This window comes from Chlorocebus sabaeus, chromosome 20 (assembly GCF_047675955.1).
Source record: "Chlorocebus sabaeus isolate Y175 chromosome 20, mChlSab1.0.hap1, whole genome shotgun sequence".
In the NCBI taxonomy this organism is placed as follows: domain Eukaryota; kingdom Metazoa; phylum Chordata; class Mammalia; order Primates; family Cercopithecidae; genus Chlorocebus; species Chlorocebus sabaeus.
The window spans coordinates 8,602,398-8,620,591 of record NC_132923.1 but is presented as its reverse complement, the minus strand read 5'-3'; the positions used below and the strand labels follow the sequence as shown (position 1 = coordinate 8,620,591).

Here is an 18,194-nt window from a genome sequence, read left to right as displayed (position 1 = left end):
TGGTCTCAATCTCTTGACCTCGTGATCTACCTGCCTCAGCCTCCCAAAGTGCTGGGATTACAGGCGTGAGCCACCGGGCCCGGCCTAGAATGATTCTTTAAATGATTTTTTTTAAAGGGTTAGACTTAGGTACATTTTCAATATACTTTTATAGTTTTAGGTACATTTTCAATATAGTTTTGCCCTTCCTAATGAGAATCCTGAAAATATTTGAGCATAAACAAAAAACATTGCCTCATACTGGGTGATTTTCATCAGGCAAAGGGGCAGGTTATACCATTGTAGGCTATTAATTAAATTACCAGGAAAATTATTTGGCTGCCTGAACCATGCACAGCGATCGAACAGAAGGCAGGAACCCATCGTGTGAAGATGCTGTTTCCATTTTGTGTCTGGGGCTCCCTCAAACATGCCCTTTAAAAGCCTAGTGCAAACCCATACGACATGACCATTTTCTTTCTTTCTTTCTCTTCTCTCTTTCTCTCACTTCCTTTCTGTCTTTCTTCCTTTCTTTTTGAGATGGAATCTCACTCTGTTATCCAGGCTGGAGTTCAGTGGTACAATCTTGGCTCACTGCAACCTCCGCCTCCCGGGTTCAAGTAATTCTCTTGCCTCAGCCTCCTGAGTAGCTGGGACTACAGGCACCCGCCACCATGTCCAGCTAATTTTTTGTAGTTTTAGTAGAGATGGGGTTTCAGCATGTTAGCCAGGATGGTCTTGATCTCCTGACCTTGTGATCGACCCACCTCGGCCTCCTAAAGTGCTGGGATTACAGGCGTGAGCACCTGGCGGACCATTTGCTTTCTCATTGGCTTCCACTGTGGTGTTAAGTCCCCCATAAGACATGGCTATGTAGCATCTTACCCGCTTGGTGAGCTGAGTGTCCATCATGAAGTTATGAACGTGCTTCTCTGCTTTGGTGAGTTCCAGCTTTCGGGCCACCACGGCCACCACAAGGGCAGTGCAGCCTGCACCCTGTGGGGGGACATCAAGAGGACCAGAGGGGAAAGAACACATCATTAAGAGGCAAGACGAGAGACTCAACACGCCTGGCGCCCACGGGGGTAGTTTCCTGGGAGTGGAGTGGGAACTCGAGCTCTCTGGCTGGTCATGACCAAGCCACAAAATCTGTCGAAATCTGTCAGGACTCTGATGTCCTGACCCACAGAGGGGTCTGCAGTGCCCCTTGAGTTGTGCTCTGCAGCTGACTTCTGGGAGGCTGAGCTAGCCAGTTCCAATGGAGAAGGATGCTGGGTGGTGCTGAGACTTTGGGGGGTTTAACCAACAGATAAGCACCTGGCCACCTGCCAAGCTGTGTAGCGGAAGACAGAGGGGCCAGCACACACGGGCCCTCTCTCCCTCAGGCAGGTCTCCATCCCACTGCCAGCTCTAGACCAGCCGGCCCAGGAGGAAGGCAAGCAGGACATCAGCTGGGGTGCAGATGGAACACCTGCCAGTGGCTGAGAGTGTTCCTGAAAACAATCTAATGAAGAGCCAATACCTTTCCCCAGGGCTTGTTTCACAGAGGGTACCCAGGTTGGCACGAACACATGCACTCAGTGACTGTGCTTGCTCTGCGGTTGGGCTTTTTCACCTGAGGGTTTACGCTATGACTCAGCACAAGGAATCGGTTCCTTCCTGCCTTCACCAGGAGGCTCATGAATTCACCACCATGCAGAGATTTTAAACACAACACCACTTCTGCTAGATCAAAACCAGGATTTTAAGTGAGCCCGCAGCAGACCCTTGGGATTTTCCGGAACAGCGATCCTAGTCTGCTCGGTAGGTCCATGCCAGGGGAGCCCGGGAAAGGGTGGGCAAGGAAGCATGCTCTGCTGAGCCCCAAGAATGGTGAGACTCACTTTTTCTGTCCTAATCCTCTGGGTGCATGCTTGACTGTCTGGGAAATAAGCAGGGAATTCCCTGCACATTCCAACATTCTCCCGACACATTTTAAAATCATCTTCGCTGGGCTTCTTGGTTGGCTTGTGAGCACAGGGGGACGTCGAAGACTCACTACTCCCCTGGCTCTTTGGCAGGCAGCGGGAGTCAGCCCCCTCCTTCTGCGAGCGGACTCTCATCAGAGACCATCGCCGTCTACCTGCACGCTGTGCCCTGCGCTGCCCTGACCACCACTCACGGAAAGAGATGATGAACTTACTAAAGCCAACAACTGAATCCTAGATGTCAAACAGTAATTCTAGTTGCTACAGAACCCAGTCTAGCAGATGAGGTCCCAGACTGGAAGGAATCTGTCAGTAACATTTTTGGCTCATCAGGTCTTACAAAATGTGTGAGAAGCAGAAAAGAATGTTTTTCAAAGGTACTATAATCTATAACCAACTTGGAAGGAATGCATATGGGTGGATCCATTCCCTACTCTCTCTTTGAGAATCTCTTTCTCTCTTTATCCCACAGGCTGACAAAGGCTAGCCTGTGTGAAGTTTCGATATGGTTGAAGTTCACAATGCTTTCTCCTTGTTTCCCACAAGGGTCCCCATTAAAACAATCTAGTGTTTCTCAGTACATTGGTTGGCCTTTTCACAAAGTGAAAAGAACCAAGTCTGTGTGAACTTTCCTTTTCTGACCTCATTTTCCTCTTTTGTTCAAGGACGGCTGTGTTTTTTCAGCTTCTGTGACTTACAGGAGACTCTGTGCCCAGTTTTCAAAGGATCTGGGCAGTTGCACAGCCTGGTCTGTAGCTGTAATCAATCTAGCCAGGCCTCCAAAAGCAAAAAATAGCTTAAAAGAAGCCATCCTAGAGGGAAGATGTGTGCTCCCTTCCCCTCGACCGGACAGAGTGTCATCCCTCTCCTTTATATGGAGTTCCAAAAGTACTTTGGGCTGAAAGCCTAAAAAGAGGGCTATATCATAGCATTAAAAATGGAACATCAGATGGAGAGGGTTCTCCCCAGGCTCCATTCTCCCTCCTCTTGCTGGGCCCAAGCAAAACTCTACTTAAATCATCCCTGAAAGCTGAGGTCCAATGGGCCTGAAGAGGGAGCTTCCCTGCACCATGCTACTTTGAGAATGTAATCACAACAATCAATCATCCACCATTCCAAATTTCCAGGGTCTAGATGGGGTGTTTCACAGCTCCTGCCATGGCCCGCACTTTAACTGGCTGAATGCAGGGGGCTTTTAATTAGAAACTACAGTGTTTTATCTAAGGAACCATCTGTCTCACATGAGGAAGATAAATTTCTCTCTGGAGGCAGGACAGTGGACTAGATGGCACTTCCCAGTTTCTTTCAACATAAAGATGTCATGACTCCCTTGTGAGTACCTCTGTAGAGGATGCTGCATTCTTAACCCTTAATTCCAACTTCAACGGATGCTCTCAGCTTCATTTTTCCATTGACTGGATGTAATTGGGGCAGTCACCAGTAATGACACCTAACCTGGATTAAGAGGCAACCTCATAAAGATGGGGCCAGACATCAGCAGCCTTCAGAAAGTCGTGGAGGAATGCTGAAGCCTAGACTGCTGAGCCTCTGCAGACTGTGCGGCGTGTGGGGAGGAAAAATGAAGAAGGGAGAGAAGACAATGGGAACATGAGAGAAGAGGAGGGGAGGGGAGGGAAGGAGAGAGGAGAGAGAAGGGGAGGGGAGGGGAGGGAAGGGAAGGGAAGGGAAGGGAAGGAGAGGGGAGAAGAGAAGGAAGGTGGCTGCAGGGAGAGGTCAAGCTGGGCAGAGAATGAGATAGGGAACAAGTTGTGTTGCATCCTAAACAGCAAGGGTCAGGGGGGTAAAGAGAGAAGGAGGAGGCTGAGGAATAAGAAAAAATGATGGGCTGATGGGATTGAGAGAGGAAGGAAGAACAAGGAGCCTAAGGCTTGAGCCAGAAGTCAGTGGTGCATTTTGGCCCTTTAGAGGACATGAAGGAAGTGCCAAGGGATCCCACCCTGCTGTGTCCATCTTCAATTGGTATAAGACTCGCCTATCCCCTGGGTCCCCTTTGGGATGCTGGGCCCTTTCACTTAGGTGAGTTAATAGTCTGACAGGCCACAGTGGCAGCCTGGCAGTGCTATGTCACGTGGCAGTGATGCAGGTTAGTTTTAAGAGACAAATCGCTGAGGGCCTGGCTAACCGTGGAATCTTGGAAATGGCTGGTGGGCAGAGGGGGTGTGTGAGGAGGGAGGAGGCAGGATGGGAAAGGGTAAACAGCTGCTGCTATGACTTCCCTGGGGTCAGACTGGGGGGAAGAGCCATGACTCAGCCTTTTGCTTTCAGATATGCCAAGTCCTGAACCACAGGGGACAAAACTAGAGTCCCTGGATCTGCTCTGTCCAACTTCCAGTTCTGTGGGGAGAGGGGAGGAGACGGGGTCTACTTCTGATGAGCTGGAACTTCCCAAGGCACGCGGGCGAGCAGGGAGCACCGAGTGCACGGAGGGAGGGTGGCTGGGACGGGGTGAACACGCCTAACTCTAGAGATTCGGACCCAAATCTGGACCGAGACTCCTCCACACCAGTCCTCCCACCTCTTGTTTTCAAGAAACATTTTCCAGCTGGAAAACCTTAGAAGCTGGAAAAACAAGTATCCCAAGGGGAAAAGTATGAGGTGTTCTTAACTAAAGAAGCATAAAATAAAATAAAACACAAATGAAAGTGACAAATGGAGGAGGGAAGCCTGGAGGATTTACAGTTGGATTCTGTTTCTGCAACAGATTCCATGCAACAACTAAAATAACATCAATTGGTTTGAAACCAAGGTGTTTCGGGAGAAGCTCATCTTCTAAAACTGACATTAAGCAGATGTCTTGCTGAGCCCTCTTTTTGCCTCCTCCCAAAATGACTCAATTTGTGCTACCTTTTACTTCATCATCACTTTCCCTTGGCAGTTCAGACACATCTCTCATGAGGCCAGTGGGGAAAAGCTCAGCGTCCCTGCAGACAGTGGAAGCTTTTGCCTGTTTGTCCATAACTCATGAAGGGTCTACAGAGTGAGTCCAGCTTTAGAAAGAGGCTAGATTGAAACAAAGTTATGCCAAGCAGCCTTGAGGGGCTCTGGGGTCTTCCAGATGCCTGCAGAACCAGAAGGTCAGCATTGCACATATTTTACGTTGCATTGTCATTTCCAATTCTGGATACTAAATATTGACAGCTTTCTCTCTACTGTGTTGTCACTGTGATCATGAAAAATCCTTATGGAAAGATGCTGGACTTTAATGTAGCTGCTTTTGTGGGTGAAATCTCTCAAACACACCAGGTCTGTGCCAGCCACGGCAAGTTGTTCAGACAATTATATACCCTGCTTAATGGCTGATAATTACATCGTTACTGGGATTGCCAAGAGAAAACAATGATTAAGACTATTTACAGGCCACACACACACACACAAATCCTTCCTTTCCCTTCCCAAGCAGGCCTTGCCTTGGCCTTCATGGTGTCCATGGTAACCAAACAGGAAGCCCTACCTTTAGTAAAGGCACTTGCAATAATAATTGGGAGCTATACATAGTGTTGGGAGGTTGGGAGGAGGAGGGGAAAGGATCCTCAGCAAAGTGAAACCCTGGCTAGGAGTGACTCAGCTAGAAAAATCACATTTGCTAGAAAAATGCCACCAGGGTTCCTCACTGTGGCTGACCCCAGAGTGAGGCGACTGACTTTAATTTGGGTGAAAAACACTGACAATGAATAGAGGAAACCTCCCTGTTCCCGTATATAGAAAGGTATATATTTATGCACAGGGTTTTGTACAAAAAGAGATGAAAGGCCTGGGCTGTATTTTTCATATGGAAGGTGGGGATTGGATTGGCTCCTCCTCATCCATTTGTTCTTTCCACTTTGATCACACCTCAATCCACAGGGAACAGAACACTCCCTCTGGGGGAGCACTGCAGAGCCAGACAGCAAAAGGGGGTGCTGAAAGACAAGCAGCTCCCGGACCCCAAGGAGAGGCAGGGGTCGGGCAAGGGTCTCGCCTGTTCCGCTCAGCTGTGCCAGAGTAGAGCCAGGAGATGCGAAGTCCAGGAACCAGGAAGCCGGGTCCTTAGGGTGCTGCTTCTTGGATGGGGCACAGCTATGTGCTGAGAGGGACAAAGTCTGGTATTTTAAAATAACAGAGGCTCCCCGCAGGGCCCATCCATCTATTGGCAACCCTGTTCTGTGCCAGCCCTGGCTGACAGCTGGTTCTGAGGCACAAAGCCCACACCCCAGGAGTGGCTCTAAGAAGGAAAGCTTTGGCCTTTGGTGGCATTTCACTCTTTTCTGGTAAGAAGCATCTTTCCCTGGTTTCCTCATGACAGTTGGTGCTATGCCAAGACAAGCTCCTACTAACCGATGGAAGATATTTGTTCTAAAGCCTTGCACTTACCCATGATTTATCACAACCCCAGCGCTAAGCTTTTTGTCATTAGCTGCTGTCGTAGGACCTGCCTGCTAATAGGGACCTGCCCTGGACTGGAGTCAGAAAGGAGGAGAGAGCCTGGCCCCTCTTGCTCAGCAGGCCGACTGCCCCAAGCCTTGGTCTGACTGTCTGGTCCACCAATATCAGCCCCAGGAAGCCAACAAGGCAGACTGGGGTGGGGAGTGGGGGCAGCCCCCAGACCTGCGGCCCTCCCTTTCCACTGCAGAAAGCGGTCACTGCCCTTCCAGAAAGAGGGTCTTCATCTCTTTGGGAGCAATGGGGGTGACGAATGGAATCTGAGGGATCACTGCAAGGAAGAATTTTCACAAAGGTGTGAGGGGGCTGTGGAGCGGGGGTTGTCCTTGGGAGGGCTGCAGTCTCCAGCCATGGAGACCCAAAGCCGCGCCACAAATGGCCTGTCCACTTCTCACCCCGCCACCTCCTCCAACACTACCCAGGCTTAGATGTGCTTTCCTCTTTCAGCCTCAGTTTCCGTCTCTGAAAGAAGTGTCCAACCCTGCTCTGACACTGTTCTAGGATTCCAGGACGAAGGCCAAAGAGCAGTAGCTGCCTGTCCTGGACCCAAAGTGCAACAAGACCAAGGGAACACTTCACTAATTTGCAACTGAAGGACACTGAGGACACCACCAACACTGACCGGTGTGTGACCGCTTCTCGTTTTCAAAGCACTTGAACATAAATCATTGCATTTGGTCCTTGCACAAGCCGGGGGGGGGGGGGGGGGGGGGGGCAGGGCAAGCCCTCCATCTCTACTTTCCTCTGGAAGATGCTCAGGCCCAACAGGCAGAGTGCCTGACCCAGGGTCCACAGTGAGCAGAAACTCAGACCCCACGTCCCTCTCATAAGGCACACTGTGGTGGCCATGTGACAGGCGAGAGCGTGTGCCTCTGCGAGAGTGTCGAGTGTGGGTCATAGGGCACTGGGCAAGAAAGATACACCTTGAAAGGGCACGGCACACCTGCTGGGCACCTGGGGATGGGATCACAGCCTTGCCGAATGCCAGTCCTGCAAAGCACTTGGCACTTAAAGCCCAGCCCCACCATAGGCAGAGGTGGAAGCAGAAGCCTGGGAAAGGCAAGAGCCAGCCCAGAGCCACATGGCCAGCCCTGTCCAGGACACAGGTCCCAAAAGCCAACTCAGTGCTCTTTCCCCAGTCCCTGCTTCTGTGAGTTCCAGCTAAACATGATCAGAAATGGTGCCAAGGTCTGTGGGACCAAGGGAACAGGAAGGAGGACAATAAACTGCAAGCCCCAATGCTCACTGGAGGTGAGCAAACTGGGGGGCTGCACAGCAGTGCAGTGGGCATCAAAGCATCGGGCCAAGACCAGCTTCACCCAGCCCATTTTGAGGGAGCTGTGAATAGACCATTAACTGCCAGGAGTCCAGGGCTCATTCTTACCTTAGAAAAGTCAACTGAAGAGTGAGAAACCATTGCAGATTTCCCACCTGTCTTTTTATGTATAGGGGACACACACGCAGGTTGATTAGCTAACAGCCGCCCCCCACGCTGTGGCTAGGAAGGCCCCTATGTGCTTGCAAGAAAGAGTTCTGCTCTTTGCCACATTTTGAGGGTAGGGAATGGGCAGAGGCGGGTACTCACCATGATGCCAGTGAGGAGACAGACACCTTTCCCACAGTATGTGTGGGGCACCATGTCCCCATAACCAATGGAAAGGAATGTGATGGAGATGAGCCACATGGCACCCAGAAAGTTACTAGTTACGTCCTGCTGGTCATGGTACCTGCCAAGGGGAAGACAGGAGTTAGTCGATGAACAGCCATTCCCGGGAGTAAGGGCTGTGGGCAAACCTAGAGGGGGGAAGGAAATGAGATATTTGGCTGAGGAAGAGGCAGCAGTGACAGTGGCTCACACAGATCTCTTTAGGCTACTGAAGGGGCTGCGACTGTGCCCACCCAGGTCCCACCTGCAGCCCCCCATCCCGTTGGCCTCCTGCCATGAGCTTGGTCCCAGAGATAAAATGTTTTGTCATGATTTGCACCTCATTGTAGACACCCTTTTAGTGTTGGTAAGATAGCTTTGGATGAAATCATGCAGTAATAAAATTCAAATTTTCCCTTCCAAGCCGATAGTCTAAATGTATGTGGATGTGATTAATCTGAAATCACAAGCTCCTGAACAGGGAAAATGTCAAAAAAAATTATCAAACATACTCAGTGATTTCCTCTAAGAAAGTTGAAGCATTTCAAAGACTGATATCTCCCGGGGGTCTAGAGGGAAGCTGTGGTGGCTGGGGCTCTCGTGGAGCTATCTCTAGAGGGGGGTCTGGGGTGTCCACGGAGACCTCCCTTTCTGAGTCAGACAGGGACTTGTACTTGCCCCGCCCTGAGACGAACCAACTGGAAACATCAGCACCATTTCCTCTGCCTGGATGCCTATTCCACCCCATCCCCTTCCTCCCTCCCTTCAACCCCAACACCAAGGCCTGCTGCATGCCAGGCTCTGTGCCAAGTACTGAAAGACAGAAATGAACACCACACAGCCCCTGCCCTCAGAGACTCAGCCCAGGAGAGGGGTTTGTCAAAGAGGCAGGTATCTGCAGAGGGGTGCCCTGGGGATGGAGGCAGAGGGCAACGACCTTGACCCAAACACATGAGGGTCTACAGAGGTGCCACAGAAAAGCAAGGCTTGCATTTTCCAGGCAGGCCCAGAGGAGTGGGTGCTCTGGGCAGAAGACCCTAATGAAAGCCCAGGGCTTATACAAAGTGCAGCAAGGGAGCTGGTTGCAGGCTGGGTGGCAGGGCTGGTGAAGGTGGATCCTCTTCCAAACCGTTCTCTAATGGGATCAGCCTGAACAACACACAATAGACTCTTCATTTTATAATGTAGGGCTTCACTTCTTGATAAAATCTCCTCTTAGCCCCTGGGAGGCCACTGGACGGGGAAGCTAAAAACAAAGGGCCAGGGAGACCAAACCAACTAGGTTGGATAGAGCAGAAAGCCATTTAGGAACCTGAATCTATGGAAGTCAGTTACCATCAGGGCTTCCATGAGTTAATGAACACAATGTGCCGGGACAGGCCTAGCACAAGGAGGCCCCTGGAAGGATTCGCTGCCATCATCAGGGATCTCCACGCCCCCACGGGGTCTGTGCCCAGCGAGTGATAGGCAAACGCTGCTTTTCCTTCCCTTGCCACCTTAAGTGAGGCGTGCAGGGCAGGCTGCATGTATAGGTGCAGCGAGAGATGGGCCTGGAAGGAGGCAGGAGTTCAGCCAGTCAGAAAGGAGACAGGGCCATCAAGTCAGGGAGCAGCAAGAGCACAGTATGATGGATACTGTGCATGTATTGAGCACCTGCTGTGTGGCTGGCACATTGTACGCAAACATTCTAACCTCACAACAGCCATTAAAGTATTTCCCAGGTAAGCAGCAGGAGGCACAGAGACACTGGGTGACTTGCCCAAGGACACACAGGAAGCAAAGCCCATGCTCCTTTCACTGTTTCACTCAACATCAGGGGCAAAAGCGACTGGCATGTGTCTTGGGGATAATGAGGAAGCTTCGGTGAGAGGAGATCACCTGGGCTCTAGTAGCAGGCAACCAGGGGTCTTCAGAGACCAGGGGTCAGATTTACGAAGGCCTGGAATTCTGGGATAAGAAGTTTGGATTTTGCCTTAGAGGCCTTAGAAGAGATTCTGGGTTCTTGAGCACAGGAATGACAAGATGACACAGCTTGCTGGGAAGAGTGGTCTGCGGGTGGTGAGCAGGGTATTTGAAGACACAGGACACAGAGGTGGGGTGGCCAGGCAAGAAACAGGTGTGCAAAGCTGGGACAGAGACACAGGCCACAGCCTTTCTCACCCACCGGAGCCTGGCCCCAGCAGATCCCTGTGAGCACATCAGTGGTGGGCTCTCCAGCCCACTTGAGCCCTTGGCCAGCAACTGGGGACCCGGCGGGTGGCATGGCATTAGCCTTTTTGTGGCTGTCTGCACAAGGACAGGTGTCTGGTACTTCTGGGGACATCTGAAGAAAAGATACCCCCTCCCCAAAGCTCTGCTGATGAGATGGCCTTGCCTGCCCTCTCCATCTGCTACACTTGCTCCCCAGGGATGCTCTGTTACCACCCTGAGGGTCCCTGGCTGGCTGCATGGGCCTCATTTCCCCCGGCGGGGCCTGCCTTTGCTCCCCTGACTATCTTTGAGTAGCACAGGCTGGTGGCTCCCAACTCGGATTCCCGGGATTCATCTACCCCTGACTGTGGCCCGGCGTGGCAGCCCCTCCCAGCTCTGCTGTGGCCTTCGACAGGCAGCTGCCTCCCTGCCTGCTCGCTCTGCCCGCTAGGCCTTCAGGTCAATGCAACCCCTCCCCTCCCAGCGGGCTGCTCTCTGGCTGGAGGGATGGCGGCAGACCCTGACCCTCAGACCCTGTGCTGAGACAGTGGTGAAAACATCAGACTTCAGCTTCTCTAAAGCAAGACTTCAGTGACTGTGGGAGGGGACACAGAAGGGAGAAGACGTAAAGTCAGCTCCATGCCACAAGCCGGCAACACATAAATGTAGTAGAGTCACAGCCAGGGTCCTCAGTTCTTCCAAAAAACATTTTCTGGAAGACAAGTCTTGGGTAAGGTCTGAGGAAACGTGGTTGAGGCAGTTTAGCAGTGAGGAGTTGAGCTGAGCCAGTGATCTTGGGCTGGGCTGGGCTTGCCTGGCTTGGAGCTCCAGCTCCAACGTTTAGTAGCTCCATGGCTGTGGGCAAGTGACGTACCCTCTGTCACTCAATTTCCTTATCTGCTGATGGGAGGATTAAGTAAAATAACCCACAAGCAATACCAGCACAGTGGCTGGCCCAAAGTAAGTGCTCACTAAACGTCGGCCATTATCATTGCTGAGAGGGCGCAGGTGTTACCAGTCTGAGAAACAATAGACAGAAAAATACAGGGGCATGGATTTACACGTGCAGTGGAGTGGTGAGGCATTCATGAAGAGGTCTTGAAGTTTAGGCTGGAGAACTATTTGATACAGATACAAAATAAATCAACTGTAAGTTCTTGGACAAAGAAAGGACATGAGACACTTGGTATCTGAAAATTCTTCTACATGCAAGACTGACTACAGAGGTCAGGCCCCAGATAAGGAATGCTGCTAGAAGCTTTGCAGGTGTCCAGGGAGAAGCAATGGAGAGCCTTGAATACCTAACTATGAAGTTAGGGTTTAATCTGTAGCCCATGCTCTGTCACATCATGGGTTTTGTTGTGCACACGGGTCTCCACAGTCCTCCTTTCCCTGCAAACCCTGAGGATTAAACTCGCGCTCCCTGGCTGTTTGACTGCCCTTAGGATCATGGAGCATCCTATTCATATGTGGGAGGATGCCAAGGTAAAGAGATTAGAGACCAAAGTGGAATTACATATAAATTATATTCTTGTGGGTTTCTTTTTTCATTCACCGTAATAAATTCCTGTGGGTGCTAACTGTGTGTGCTGAGCAGAGGAGATGAAGGTCTTGAGAGTGTCCTTCGTTGTTTGTCAGCCTTCAGTGATCGCTCCACTGGTGGGGGCTACAGAAGATGCTGAGATGAATTGGACATGCACCCTGCTCTCCAGTGGCTTGGAGCATCGTCATGGAGATAAGACATGCATGTAACTCACCAAGCAGGAAGTGATGAGCCAGAAGGCTGGGCTGGTGATTCAGGACTGTGGGAGTAGAGAGGAGGGAGAAAAGGTTTCTAAACCTATTCACAATTTTAGAGCGGTTTACACATGTCACAAATTCACATACTAATCTCGTGCTATTTTTTGCAATCGAAAATTGGGGGGGGATAGCTCCATGTTTTTCTTTAAAGGCTGAGGAGGAAAAGATACAATTTTTCTTTGAGCTCAAGGGTAGTTATTACAGTTACTGATTTATCTTTCAGGGTGTGGACTATGGATTTTTTTTTTCCCTTCTTAACATGAAATAAATGAGAGATACAAACGACTATATGACTTGGCAAAGATGGTAGAGACGTATGTCTACTTTTGCTCCCTCAAATCCCTTACAGCTCAAAGTTGTTAGTCCCCTACTTTTAAAAATAAACAGGCAACCAGGAATCCCCAGACAGCCAGGAGTCTCTAACATTAAAGACACAGATCAAACCAGTCAATTAAACAAACAAAAAGAAGGAACTCTGGATCAAATACAGACCATTCACAGAGAGAACTCTTGAAAGAAAAACCCTATAATTAACGTAAGAGAGATAAAATAAGATACTAGACCCACGAGACAAGAATGGAATGCTGTATGAAAAAAGTCTTCCTAGAGGGGCTAGAAGATAAATCGAGGAAGTTTCCCAAAAAGCAGAAAAAGACAAAGAATGAAAATGAAAGAAAATATGAAGTTAGGCATTGTGGTGCGTGCCTGTATCCCCCAGCTGCTTGGAGGCTGAGGCCGGAGAATTGCTTGTGCCCAGGAGGTTGAGGCTGCAGTGAGCTAAGATTGTGCCCCTGCACTCCAGCCTGGGGACACAGCGAGACCCCCCACCATCTGTTAAAAGGAGAGAAAGGGAAAGAAAATATGAGAAAATCAGTGAATCAGTCTCCCAATTCAAATAGTAGGAGTTACAGAAAGAAACAACTGGGGGAAAAAGAAGGAGAGAAGTAATTATTTTAAAAATCATTCAAAAATAAAAATCCCCAGAACTTAAGGGCATGAGTTTCCAGAGCAAAGGCTCACTGTCCCCAGCACAGTGGATGAAAATAGATGCATACCAAGGCACATTATTGTGAAATTTCAGAACACCAGGGGAAAGGAGACAATCCCACAGAGCTTTAGGGGTTTTGAGGGAAGGTATAAAAGAGGCCAGATACGAAGAACCAGAAATTACAACAGCTTTGGACTTTTTGACAGCAACACTGGAAGCTAGAAGGCCATGGAATAAAGCCTTCAAAATTCTGGAGGAAAATTATTTCCAAATCAGAATTCCAAACCAGAAACCAGAATCTGAATCGGCCAAAGTATTAGTTCAGTCTGAGGGTGGAATGAAGACATTTTCAGATATGCAAGGTTGTCACGGGTTTGCCTCCCATGCACCCTCTCTCAGGAAGCCACAGGAGGTATGGTTCACCAAAACAAAGAAGTAAACCAAGGAGGAAGACAAGGGATAAAGGCAATGAGCTCAGGGTGATGGTACAGGGAGGTCCTTGTAGGACAGGTGCACACCAGGCGTGGAGGACAACCCGTCCAGGCTGGAGCAGGTCGAGAGACTCTGGGAGACACTTCCAAGGAGATGAAATTGATAGAAAATCTAATGTGCCTGAACATCCTGAAGACAGATTTAGACAACTGCCAGAGTTTGCACTTGATTTAATGACAAATACATAGAAAACTAAGCAAACGCACAAACATGATCATTAACAACTCCAGGAAAAATGAAAAGTTCCGCAGGAAGGGAAAAGTTATATTTTACTACAAGGTGGCTGAACTAGGAATAGAGTCAAATTAGTGTTGACTGACTAATGTAAACACTGATTACTGCTTTAACCAAAATTATGATATAATTATAAAAGGAAGATGAAGGGTGAGGAAGAGTTGGAGAGGAGGAAAGGGAGCTGAATTTTCATCTCTCAGAGTGGGAAGGGAATAGGTAATACCTAAACAAACCAAAGCATCAAAGGATAGCAATACACACATATTACTCACAGACATGGAGGCAAATACTAAAACTAATTAGCAAAAGGAGGTAAAAGTAGCTGCCTCTGGAGAAGGGTAAATGGGAAGAGCTGGTGGAAGACAGCAAATACCACAGAAGGACTGACTCTACAGTGTATGCACATGTAACTTTGATCATGTCAACAGAAAACCAAACCAAAGAGAAAAAAACAAAACTACACGCAACATTAAATGACATCAAGAAACACAAAAAGAAAATAAGCACCATGAACTCACCATCCAGCTCCAATCTGTGGAATCTACTTGTGTGTTCTCTCCATTCTCAGCGCCCCCCACCCCAGGATCATCATTACCCTGAATGTCATGTTTATCATTTCCTCTTTTTCTTCATAGTGCTTCCACATAGGTAGGATTGCCTAAGCAATATGTAATTTCATTTGTCCTATTTCTGACCTTCATAAGGATGAAATCATACTACGAGAGTATGGTAGGAAGCTTCTAAAATGGCCTCGATATCCCCCCTCCTCTTGAGGTCTTCACACACTTTTGCAATCCTTTCGAGTGTGGGCTGGATCCAGTAACTGGTTTCTAACACATAGAGTGTGGCAGAAGTGATAGACTCTCATTTCTGAAGTTAGATTATGGTAAGATCATGGCTTTTGTCTTGGGTGATCTCTCACTAGTTCTCTTTTGGATTGCTCTCCCTGGGAGAAGCCACTGGCCATGTCATGGAGGCAATCCCGTGGAGTGCCACATGGCAAGGGACACAGCCTGCCAGCCACCACATGAGCAGCTTAGAAGCAGGTGCTCTTTAAGTGAAGCCTTGAGGTGAGATGATAGCCCTGGCTGACAGCCTGATAATCTCATGAGAGACCTTGAGCCAGAGGTACCCATTTAAGCTGCATCTGAATTCCTGACCCACAGCAACTGTGAGATAGTGAATGTCTGTTGTTTTTAGCTGCTAAATTTTGGAGCAAGTTGTTATGCAGCAACAGATAATTAATACAGTGAACCCTTCTATGAATTGCTTCCTTTCTGTTCAACATATATATTATACTGACATATGTGGCTATAGGGTATTTTTATTCCTGTATTGTATTTCATCGTATGAATATGCCATGATTTATTTATTCATTCATCTATTGATGGACATTGGGATAGCTTACAGGTTTTTCCTCTAATCAGAAATACTGCTACAAACATTGTTTTTATTGACTTATTATATTTTTAGAGACAGGGTCTTGCTCTGTTGCCCAGGTTGGACTGCAGTGGCACAATCACAGCTCACTGTAGCCTCGAACTCTGAGGCTCAAGAGATTCTCCTGCCTCGACTTCCCGAAATGTTGGGATTACAGCTATGAGCCACCTCACCCAGCCCAAACATTCTTAATCATAGCTCCTGGTACACTGCATAAGAGTTTCTTTAGGACACATACCTAAGACTGGGTTTGCTGGTTTGTAGGATATGTACATATTTTACTTCATTAGAAAATGCCAAGTTGTTTTCTAAGATGCCAGTGCCAATTAGGCTTCCACCAGTGGTGGAGAAGAATTCCTGTTGCTCCCTATCCTCATTAACACTTGCCATGATCTGACTTTAGTCTTCGCCAAACTAGTGGGTGAATCGGGATCTCATCGAGATTTGACTTTACATTTCCATGATAAAAGCTTAAGTAGCCTTTCATATATTTCTGTGTCATTCATACTTTCTCTTCTGTGGCGTGTCATTCATGACTTTTGTCCACTTTTCTATTGGCTTGTTTGTGTCTTGTTCTCATTCTAAAAATTATTTATATATTCTAGATAACAAGAATTTCATCAGTTTGTGTGTTGCAAATATCTTCTTCCAGTGTGTGCCTTGCCTTTTTATTTTCTCTACAGTATTTTTGATGAATAGAAGTTTTAAATTTTACTGTAGGTGACTTTATCATCCTTTAATTTATAATTAGCAGTTATTTGGTTTTTGCAATAATGGTTCCCTCCCTGAGATTGTAACATTTTTACATGTTTTAAAATGTTGCCTTTCTAAGTCTTTAATTTGCCTGGAATTGATTTTGCATATGGTGCGAAGCAGGGATACAACTTCATTTTTTTCACATGGGTAAGCAATTATCTTAGTTTCACTTAATGTGCAGACCATCCTTTCCCCCACTAGCTTTCAATGCTTCCTCTGTCTCATGAATTATATGTGGAAGTGGTACTATTTCTTGGTTCTCTATTCTGTTCCATTGGTCTATTTGTCTAACCCTGAAGTTATATTACAGTATTCTCTGTAGCCTTTCCTTGGTACATTCGCAGGGTCTAGCACATAATAGGTACTCACTAAAATGCTTGTGGGCTGAATAAGGCCTGCATGCTGCTTTTCCTGTCCCCCTACACAAGTGAGGCTTGCTTCAGTAAATTCAGCGAATCATGTTAAAATGACTTCAGCTGTTCTCTTCGGCAGACTAAACCTTTGTCAAAGTGGCTGCCAAATTCCTTGAGCTTGGAGTCAGTTCTCACTATTAATAAGAACTCAGCTTCGTGACACTAGCTGTGATCTGTTACAGCACTAGGGTGACAGAAAATAAGCCAAAGTGAAATGACTGCCTCTTCTTCCTTCTTCTCCAAAAGAGTTTGAACACTTTTTAAAACCAGTTTTGTAAAAAAATAAAATAAAATAAAATAAAAAGGATTCTTTTCACACGGATCTACATGATATGATGGCTCTAGCCATTTGTCCTGGGTCTGATTTGTTTGTTGGAAATTTGCAGGCATTGAACCAGACCCTCTGCAGAACTCCAAAGCAGCCAAATGGACTGCTTTGTCCTTGCCTTCCAGTCAATCTTCAGAGCCACACAGTCAGACCTGCCCACTGAGCTGCGAACCCTGTGCTTCAGAATTTCTCCAATGAAGAAGCCAACAACACATACCTGGCTTGGCCCCCTGGTGGCCTCTGACCCCCACCGGTGCCTCTCTCCTCCGAACACTGCCCTCCTCTGGCGTGTGCAGCGGCTCACTGGCCTGCTTTCCTCCCACTTCAACTGTGCCTTCTTGGCTTCCTGCTCTGACTGCCGCTTCAGCGTTGCTGTGCTCCAAGCTTGCCTTGCACACATGGCTCTCTTGCTCCTGTCACCCCTGCCCTGTCCTCCCTGATGTCTTCTAACTGGCCCTTCAGGGCCCACTTCAAATCCCATCCTGACCCACCCAGCCAACCAGAGCTCTTTGCCTGTGTCTCACACACCACGCGGCATCAGCAGTATCTGCTTGCTGTCCGCACACCAGCTTGCGGAGAGATCGCCTGGCTGGCTGGGGTCATGGCTGAACTCACAGGTTCCAGGGCCAGAACACCTGTTTGAATCCGGGCTTTGCACCTTAATGTCTACATGAACTTATCCTCAGTCTTCCTACCTGTAAAAGAGGATAATACTTGTACCACCTCACAGAGAGTTACCGTGAGGGTTAAAGGAGCTGATATGTCTAAAATGATTAGAGCAGTGCCGGGCACATAGGTGCACTAAAAAAAAAGTGCGATTTTCATCTTGTGTGTCTATGGTTAGCCTTGGCATAGCAGAAAGAACACAAGATCTGGAGCCCAGAGACTGCCTTTCATGCCAAATGGCTCTGTGACCTTCAGCAGATGACTCCACGGACTCGGGGCCTGCTGCTTCTCCGGGGAAGCAGGGTGTAATGATGCCGTCCTGCCTGCCTCACGAGGCTGCGGTGAGGAATGAATGTGCACGGGCTGCATCAGCCTTCAGCGAGTGATACAGACAGAGGCGTGTCACGGCCTCTGCAGGAGCCTCCCACCTGGGGCTTCGTCCTAGTGACAAGGGCAGCCGCACGGAAAGAACAGGCAGCAGATGCTGCTGTGTAGGAAAACAGAAACTCCTCCCAGCTTCTCCTTTTAATCGTCGCTGTTCTTCTGGGTGGCTGCAGCCCCTTCTCTTCATATGGTGACTCGCAGCTTAAACCCCTTATCTCCATTAAATTCTGTCACCTCTGCTTTCAAAATATCTCCAGAATTGGAGCGCCTGTCATCCCTGGTCTGTGGCCACCCTGGACCAGCCCCACCCTCTCACCTCGTCCAACCCCGCCCTCTCACCTGGACCAGCCCCGCCCTCTCACCTGGACCAACCCCGCCCTCTCACCTGCTCCAGCCCCACCATCTCACCTGGACCAGCCCCTCCCTCTCACCTGGACCACTGCAGTAGTTGCCTCACTGGCCTTCCTGCTTC

General features: G+C 48.6%; 1 protein-coding gene across 2 annotated transcripts in view; it reads right to left on the bottom strand.

Moving 5' to 3' along the window:
* Nucleotides 1-18,194, bottom strand: part of KCNN3 (potassium calcium-activated channel subfamily N member 3) — a 163,428-nt gene that overhangs the window by 17,723 nt on the left and 127,511 nt on the right. Inside the window, exons 1-3 of one of the 2 annotated variants that reach the window (XM_037997866.2) lie at nucleotides 8,544-8,754; nucleotides 7,972-8,113; nucleotides 865-975 (exon numbers count right to left, since the gene is read on the bottom strand). In XM_037997866.2, coding sequence (XP_037853794.1) covers nucleotides 865-975; nucleotides 7,972-8,070 — 210 coding nt within the window. In that variant the 5' untranslated portion in view covers nucleotides 8,071-8,113; nucleotides 8,544-8,754. Of the gene's footprint in view, nucleotides 1-864; nucleotides 976-7,971; nucleotides 8,114-8,543; nucleotides 8,755-18,194 lie in introns of those variants that run through there. The other variant, XM_007976953.3, reaches the window with a different exon arrangement.